The sequence below is a fragment of the Manis javanica genome, chromosome 14, assembly GCF_040802235.1.
Source record: "Manis javanica isolate MJ-LG chromosome 14, MJ_LKY, whole genome shotgun sequence".
Classification (NCBI taxonomy): Eukaryota; Metazoa; Chordata; class Mammalia; order Pholidota; family Manidae; genus Manis; species Manis javanica.
In genome coordinates, this window is record NC_133169.1 from 6554738 (window position 1) to 6563668 (window position 8931).

At 42.3% G+C, this 8931-nt stretch overlaps 1 protein-coding gene across 1 annotated transcript; it reads left to right on the plus strand.

The window, feature by feature from the left end:
• Positions 1-2161: 2161 nt before the first annotated feature.
• Positions 2162-7806, plus strand: CFAP126 (cilia and flagella associated protein 126). The gene is made up of 5 exons (XM_037023725.2): positions 2162-4745; positions 5648-5710; positions 5882-5962; positions 6465-6641; positions 6994-7806. The coding sequence occupies exons 1-5, from the start codon at positions 4719-4721 to the stop codon at positions 7270-7272; spliced, it is 627 nt and encodes a 208-aa protein (XP_036879620.2). The 5' UTR covers positions 2162-4718; the 3' UTR covers positions 7273-7806.
• The last annotated feature ends 1125 nt before the right edge of the window (positions 7807-8931 follow it).

An 8931-nucleotide genomic window follows, 5' to 3' on the forward strand; every position in this document is an offset into this window, starting at 1 on the left:
CTGTATTTCATGACAAGATAAAATAACCGTATCTATCTCCAGACTTCATGGCCACCTTGTACATTTCCCAAGCACACAGCTGTCACATACTGCATACTGTTTGCATTATAACCATCATTTAGTCTTAATTGTGCAGATAAACATAAATTTAATTCTCACCACTAGTGAGAACTCGGATTCTCTTTAGTCATTCAAGAACAGAACAGCTTGTTCTCTGTATTCCTCAGGAAGGGTGATCAGAAATATTATTCTTGTGTGGTGTACAGGGGAAGATGTGACAGCAGTATCTAAAAGAGGGGGCCTCAGATCGCTCACAGGAAAGAAAACAGGGTAAGAAATGCATAATCTATAGATAAGTTTTGAAATCACTTCTGTGCTTGCAGCCCTCCGTCCCTTCAGCGTTTACTGCGTACGCAACAGCGTCTTCAGACCCTTTACAGGAATACACAGAAGCTGGGAGTATGAAGACTTCGAAGTCGGGCCGGTGGCTTGGCTGGGTAAGGTCCTGTTAGCCCAGGGAGACAGGCAAATGCCAGGTCTCCAGTCCAAGATCCACCACCACCTGCCCCAGTGAAGCAGCATGCAGGGCACCTTGGAGAGAAGATGGTATACCCAGGGACAGTGGTTCAGTGGTCAAATTATGTAATAGATGAGATGCCCAAATTTTTACCAATAAGGAGTTACTAATGATTCTTCCGGTTTTAAAAACTGCCATGGGAAGAAAAATATATTGAAAGTTTGAGTTGCTGACTTTTGGCTATTTTAAGTTACAAAGCACTACATTTTAGTTGGTAGTTTATCTAATAATACAAATTTTTGAAGGAGAAGTTTCTGTGACTCCCTTTAATATCTGGGAAGGGTTACTGGATGAAAGCAACTTGGAGATATAATCTATTTACCGAGGCCTCAAGATCTGCCAGAGAACTCAGATACATGGCTGGAGGCGATATAACCTTTTTGGAAGGCAACTGGCCAATAGCTATCAAACGCGCATCTCCTTTGACTTCACAATTTCATTTCTATTAATTTATCCTGCAGATATACTAACATGCAAAACAACACAAGTACAAAGTCATTCACTGCTGCGTTGTTGTAACAGCAAAACTTTGGTAGCAAACTACATGTTAAATTATAATGCATCATCACCATGGCATCACTCAGCTATAAAAACCGAGGAGGCTCTTTATGCACCAATATGTGATGATACTTAAAATATTTTTTTATCTTAAAAAATAAGAGTGTGGTATCCTATAATTGGCATAGAAGGTAATGGTGATGAGTAAGACATTTCTACTTATTATTTCTACTTCTTCTTTATGCACACAACCTTTGGAAAGCTACATAAAACCTGATAACTGGTTGTGTGAAAGTTAGTACCTATTTTTTTTTTAAAGACTGACTGCTTCAAAGGAAAAATGGAAAATGTTTATCTTCTATGGTCTCTGTCCACTTAAACTGGCCAGCATTCTTTTTATACCTCTCACTGTCTCCTGTTATATAAGACCCCTACTTAGGTTGCAAGAAAGGTACAAGCCCAAGTTATCTCAGGATGATGGGTGTCGGCCGGGAAGCAAACAGGTTGTCTGGCTTGGAGAGAAATAAGAATGAAACATGGCGGCGAGAAACAGGGAGGACACCTCTCTTCACGATCACGTTCTACCTTCCAGATTTCAGTGCCCTTTGAAACCCAAATTATACTTCCTACTCTTGGAATGGTTAGAAATCTCCTATAATTTCCCCCTTTTCTGTTTAAGGTAACCTGAATAGATACTTCTTTTTACTGGGCAGTCTTGAGCCAATAATAATGCTAAAATTACGGAGCACTCACTATGCATTAGGCACCCTATAGGCATGCTATGTATGTTTAATGCACAAGACTAAGATTATCCCCATTTCACACCATAAGGGCACTGGGACCCAGAAAGACTAAGTAATTTGTCTCAGGTCACACATTTAGGCAGAGCCAGAATTTAACCCAGGCAATTTGACTCCAGATATAAAAAGTAAAATCATGGGTTAGTCCTTTTTAAAATATTGGAACTTATAAAAAAACATTCAAAGCATAAGATCCAGAAGCATGAAAAAGAGAGTAATAGATTTGACTACATAAATGATAAAAACATGTCCAAAGTAAAAACAATAAAAAGCCACACACAAAAAAATTAAAGGACAAATGGAGGGTAGGTGAAGAGATCTGCAACTTATTTCACAAAAAGCTAATTTCCATAATATATAAATTGTTCAAACAGATTAATAACAATGATCAACAGCCCAATCGCAAATGGCAAAAGACATGAAAGGCTATTTTTAGGAAAAAATAAGATAAAAAAGGCTTATAAATGTGTGTAAAAATATCGTAATTAAAGAAAGGCAAATTTTAAACAATGATCACCATGATTCGCCTATAGCTTAAAAGGCAACATAATGTAACGGTCACAACTGACGGCTCTGGAGTAAGATGGCTTGGGGTTGGACCCTGGCTCTACTTCTTACTGTGTGTGTCCAGTTTCCCTGGTTGGGGTTGTTGTGAAAACCAAATGAGAAAATGTAATAAAAAGCAATCAGAACTGTGTCTGGCTATAGTGACTGTATGTTCTTTAGTAACTTTGGGTCTTATCAGATTGACAAAAACAGGAAAAGCATTGGTAATACTGTTAGAAAGACAGCAAATTACACACAGTCTCCTACACAGTCCATAGACGTATAAACTGGTGCAGTATCTTTGAATGGCAATTTGACATTGTCTACTAACATTCTAAATGCACAACCCTTTGTCTTTGCAATTTGGTTTAAGAAATTTATCCTACTAATCGCATAAGTTCATGAAGCTATATACATATAAATCTATGTCTACGTATATTCATAAAGACACATAAGTAGATATAGATTGCCACTGCAGCAATGTCTCTAACAGCCAAAGACTGGAAATAACCTACATGGTCATCCAAATGGGACTGAATAATACATGACAGTGTATCCTAAAATGGAGTAATATATTGTCATGAAAAAACAATCCCTAAGATATTCAAAAAAGCAAATCATAAAACTAAGTGGCCACCTAGCACCCATTAACGTTAGAATGCATAGAACATTTCTGGAAGAAGACACAAGAAAATAATAACAGGAGTTATTGTAGTAATAACAACATGGTTACCTCTCAGAAGCAAGACTAGGAGTTGAAATCAGGTGAAGATTTGCTTTTCACTAAATACCTTTCTGTAAAATGGAACATTTCCCCAATGTATATCACTTTTTCAATTAAATAAAAACTAGTTAATTTTTAAAAATGAGCATAACCACCGCATAGCATTACATCTTTATCAGAAAAGCATTACCAGCTGAAGATGTAAGTCCCATGAAAAATATGCCTGCTTAACTATCATTGGGACTTAACGGACCAAAATGGATCTTAGAGCAAAGTTCCCAGCCCTTAAAGTCATCACTCTGGAGAGTGATGGGGGACCACAAGGACTAAGCACACAGGTCCTCTTTCCAAACCTCACGTTATGCAGCTGTTAACTGCCGGAGCCCAGAAAACAGAGCTGTTTTCACTTCCACCTCCAGGAGTGTGAGAGCGTTCTCACATTTCGTGTGTTGGTCGGGATGACTTTGGGGGAAGAAGGGAAAAGAGACTGAAAATCATCCCTTATCATGCTCTCCTGGTTGTCAATCATTTTTTTTTTTGGTCAATTTATTTTTTAGCTTTTTTTGCTTGCATCTTAACATCTCACACATAAACAATTTACAATCAATCATAAAGTACAGTTCCACTTTCTCCTTCATTCTAACCACCCAGTAGATGGATATGGTAATGCCACTTTAGGGGGGGTCTCAGAGGGGTTGCCCAGTTCCACCAATACCAGCTTTGTGTCCTGTCACCACCACTCAACTTTCCCAGCTGGGCACTTTCCATGGTATGGCTTTCTCTCATCACACCTGCCCCTTCTCTTGGCATTAGCTCCTGATTCTACCTCATCCCAGCCAAGGCCAAGCACTTGGGTTCTTATGCCCTGTGATTCTAGAGAGTGATGGGAGAGACAGGAGTCATTTAAGGACCAAGGACAAAATATGTTTTTCCCTCTGGGGACAAATCTGAGTTGGTCGCTTTTTAAAACATTACTTGTTTTTCTGCCTGAGAAAGTTAAGTCGTGGACCATATCAATTGGGTCTCACTACTCCTGAGAACCTACTATGCTATGATACTGATTAGACGCTTTATACCTTATTTTATTTACCCTGTAAAGGCAAGCTCTAGTCGCTTCACAATGCAAGTGAGTATACAGAAAATTGAGTGAAGGGAAGCCAGTTGCTTAATGTCACACAGCTCCTCTGCCATGTAATGACTCAAACCTCAGTGCCTTGACTCTAAAGTCTCTGGTATATTACATCTCACTGCCCAATGGACACAGTTCTTGGGGTTCCATGATTTGTTAAAGTGGTTAAAAACCCTAAATACAATCAGAAGTTCTTAAAGCAGGGTAAGTTATACTAGAAAAAAGGGCTGCTATTCAGCTAATTTGTTCATGTTTTTTACAGTCTCCTACATCTCTAAAATGAAAATGAGCCTAAGTTTCACAGAAAAACGTTAAGCTAGTGTCAGCCACAAGTGTAACATGTACAGGGGGAAGACAATCCTGCTAATTGTTAAGTAGACCCGGAAGGGCTGCCTTCTGCGGTTGCCAGGCAACAAAGGTAAACACACAGCAGGAAGTAGCATCATGGCTACTAACTACAGTGCGAACCAGGTAAGTTCTCTTTTTCCATCTCTTTAAGTTTGCCTTCCTTTGGCCGGACCCTCCCCTGGGACTCCGATCATTGAATAGATGGCTAAGAATAGGGTGAGATAGTACTTTTCACGTCCTTGGCTCCTCGGGGTAGACAGGGCCCAGGGACAAGGAGAAGGTATCTCTGGGTTAAGTTTGTAGGGTCTAAACCAGAGGTCAGCAAATGTTTCCTGTGAAGGGCAGGAGTAAATATTTTGGGCTTTTTTGTGGGCAAAGTGACAAAGTCAGAGATATTATGTAAGTACTTAACATAACAAGAATGTTTTTCCATAGTTTTTGACAAAACTCAAAATGTAATAACTGAATGCAATTTTTTGTAATACTCATGAAAAAAGAATTCTTTTGGGATGAGGGAACATTTCACTTAATTTTGATACAAAGCTACTATTCCCTTTTATCAAATCAACTGCCCCACCCCATGCCCCCCCCATTATACATGCTAATCATAATGCCCCCTTTTTTTTCCCCCACCCTTATCCCTCCCTTCCCACCCACCCTCCCCAGTCCCTTTCCCTTTGGTGACTGTTAGTCCATTCTTGGGTTCTGTGATTCTGCTGCTGTTTTGTTCCTTCAGTTTTTCTTTGTGCTTATACTCCACATGAGTGAAATCATTTGGTACTTGTCTTTCTCCACCTAAAAACCCAGTGTATTTTATAAAGCACCTTGATTTGGACTAGTCACATTTCAAGGGCTCAGTAGTCACATGTGACTAAGTGGCTCCATGTTGGAGAGCACACATCAGACCAAATTACAATCTTTCTACCCTGAGTTAAAGCCTAGCATGGCTGTTCAGGTCTTTGGTCTTCAAACCTAAAGAACTGGGCCTTTGAGTCTCACCAGGATTCTCTTCTGTCTCTCCACAGTATGAAAAAGCTTTCTCACCCAAGTATCTGCAGAACTGGTCTCCTGCCAAGCCAACAAAAGAGGTATTCCACATTCAGTGCACCCACAAGGCCAGTTTCTGGTTCTTTCTACCACGCTCTATGTAATTCACAGGCTCCTAACTCCTTCTTGCCTTCTTTCACCCTTAAGGAACAAGGCCCCTATGCTTTCTCCCTCTTTTCCGGTCCATTTTCACAAGCACTTCTCTCCCCCAGGGCATTTCTTCCCACGAAGGCTACACTCAGATTATCGCCAATGATCGTGGTCACCTGCTGCCTTCAGTGCCCCGTTCCAAGGTGAGACACTCACCTCCACTCCTACCAAGAAAGTTAAAGACCTGAGGCAGTGACAAAGATGGGAGACTTGCCATCTCCCACAGCCACTAACTGGAAAATTAAAGTTCAACCTAATTCACATTGTAACATGAATGCCCCCAAACTTTCAGGCAGTTTATCCAACAGGGCAGAGTTGTGTTTAGTGTCCAGAATTATTCAAATTGATAAATGACCTGTATAAAATGAAGCCCTTCAGGTGATGATACTTACATGGTGGGTACTTTAGTCCAACTTAGCCAAACTTAGTCTAAGGATGCATAATTTAAGTCAGCAGAAGTAAGGTGATGGAAAAAACCAGGGTACCATAACAAGGGAGCGGGAGAAGAGAGAGTGGGGAGATCACGCTTGTAGTGTATTTCACTACCACGCGTTCCCAAAGGTGAAGACGAACAGCGACCCTGCCAACAGGTCAGTGAGCAGGAGTGAGAAGCCCTGTTGATGAACCTCACTATTTTCCTTTTAGGCCAACCCTTGGGGGTCTTTCATGGGCACCTGGCAAATGCCTCTGAAGATACCCCCTGCTCGGGTGACCCTGACCTCCCGAACAGCTGCTGGTGCTGCTTCCCTCACCAAATGGATACAGAAAAATCCAAATTTACTAAAGGCCTCCAATGGGCTACATCCTGAAATCTTAGGCAAGGTATCTATTCTTCCTACCTAACCTCAAATCCTGTTGTGTCCATTCCTTTTCAACCTAAAAATGCCTATTATCATACCGCCACTAGCCCAGCAAGGGGAACCTCTAACCAATTTCATCATACCCTGTCCGGGCCCTAACCGCCTTCTGAGGCCTGAAGGGATGAGCTAAGGATATCTTACCCATGACAGTACAAAATGATCTGATCTCCAGGGGATGTTACCGGAATCAAATTTAACTCTTATTTGAACCTGACCTTCTGTCCATGGTATGGAAGAAAGGAGACTTCTGAGATGAACTGGGAATGATCTAGGCCTGTCTGAAACATGACTGTCTCTTCTATTCCACCCAACAGCCCCACGATCCAGTCAGTCAGAAGAAACTCACAAAGTCTACCACAAAGGCTGTGCAACAAGCACCAAGTCCAACGCTGATCCCAAGGCCCCCAGCCACAAATCTCACTTCCCCTGACCAACCCCAAAGCTCACACCCCTCTGCAGGTCACACTCCAGGTCCCCAAAGCCCCACCAACTTTCCACGTAAGCCGGCAGCCCCAGCAGACCCAAAGCAAGCTGAGTTGCACAAATGCAGACCTGGGACTCCTGAAGGCGCCACAATGAGAAAACCTATCTAGAGACTGTAAGAGGTTTAAAGAGCCCCCCAATTAGGAATGTAGAACAAGGAGATTATGGGGTGGGAATAAAGGCAAATTGGAAAATAAACATCATTGGTTGACTCTTTCCCTGACTTGGAATTTGTCTTCCTGTTAGCAGCTCCCTCTTTAAAGCCGTGACTAGACGAGGCAGGGCTGGGGGAAGCAAGAGTAGGGAAAAGAGGACTGTGGCTCGGGGTGGAACACATTTTTATAAGGACTGGGTCAGTTCTACTCCAGAAACAGCCAAGAGGGAACTGGTCCGAACTGCAGCAAAAGAAACCTCAAAGAACCAGTCCCTCACACGCACACACCCCCCATTTTTATCCCAAGCACAACTACAACTTTAAAGTCAGAAATACAGTTGTTTAGTAGAGTATATCATGTGTGTTGAATACATTTTTGCCTCCCCAAGGGGAAGGAAAGGCATAGAAAGCCTGAGCAGACGACACTATCCCTAAGACTTCGTATCTGATGACACAATATGGAGCAAAGACAAATCACAGAGTTACAAATGCAAAACTCAAGCAGAAGTGCATATATAATTTAAAAACTGAAGGTAGAGAATTAAAAGACAGAGAAGAAAGAGATGGTAGGTAGAAATTTAGGGCAGAATGTCAAACATGACGACCACTCCCCCAGCACCTGAGCGGTAAGGAGCCGCCAGGACAGTCGGGAGGCCCTCTCTCCGTTTCCCAGCTCCCAACGTCAGTTTATCACGGTGCCTATTCTGCATCTTCCTGGTTAAACTTCCTGCTGTTAAACTTCATGCCCTTGCCAAACCTTTCCCTGTTCCAGTACCAAACGTTCTCTCGTGAATGTATCTGTCCCTCAATCCAAGGACAAGTACAGAGGACACACGGTTTAAAGTGGAGGAAGGCTACCAAGACATCCGGCAAGACCAGTCTAGCCAAATAGGGAGAAGTGATCATAACTTAAAGCCAAACGCTACTGGGAGGAACTGCTGAGGCGTCTGGCCACTGTCTCAGCCTCAGCACGGTCTTCCTCTCCAAATGACCCTAGTTACAGTCATTGTTCCTCTTTTCCAACGCTCAGCTTTAACTGGTTGACCAGCAATTCAGTGACAGACAACACAGATCCGTAACCCCAGGATTTCCAAAGACTTTTAGCAAAACACATTCCTGCCAAGCAAGTTAGGGACTTAAAAGCTCGGCCTAAATGGATTATAAGAGCAGCAAGTTTTCTCATTCAATTACAAATTTTGCTAGATTTTCAACAATCCTTCCCTTCTCTCCCAGTTTACACCCTCAGCTCACCACCCCTTCGCTGTCACCTCTGCCAGTCCTCTGGCACCCTTCCTGGATCACAATTTGCTGAACTGTCCGATGAGGCTTATAACTAGTCCAGTGGGATTCTGGAGTCAGTAATACCCCCAAAGCTTCTCATGCTTAACTTCCTTTCTCTTGCTCCTTCATTCTGAGGCTTCTGTATGGTATTAAATCTCAAGCTGCTTGTATGCAATTCCCTGAATGCTTTTCCCATGGTTAGTTCTGGGATAATCTGTTTCCCTCCTGAGAAAGGTCAGGTTGGGGGACGAAATGCCTGAGACCAGGGGGAGGCGGAGTAAACTGGCTCTTCCCCAACAGCCATTCTCTTGATTTCTCTAGATTTCAAGGAGGG

Bases quoted from the DNA above. Each gene is read 5' to 3' on its own strand.
- CFAP126 (XM_037023725.2), top strand. From the start codon at position 4,719: ATGGCTACTAACTACAGTGCGAACCAG. The intron at 4,746-5,647 runs GTAAGTTCTCTT...GTCTCTCCACAG, and splicing joins CTAACTACAGTGCGAACCAG to TATGAAAAAGCTTTCTCACC. The intron at 6,642-6,993 runs GTATCTATTCTT...TCCACCCAACAG, and splicing joins ATCCTGAAATCTTAGGCAAG to CCCCACGATCCAGTCAGTCA.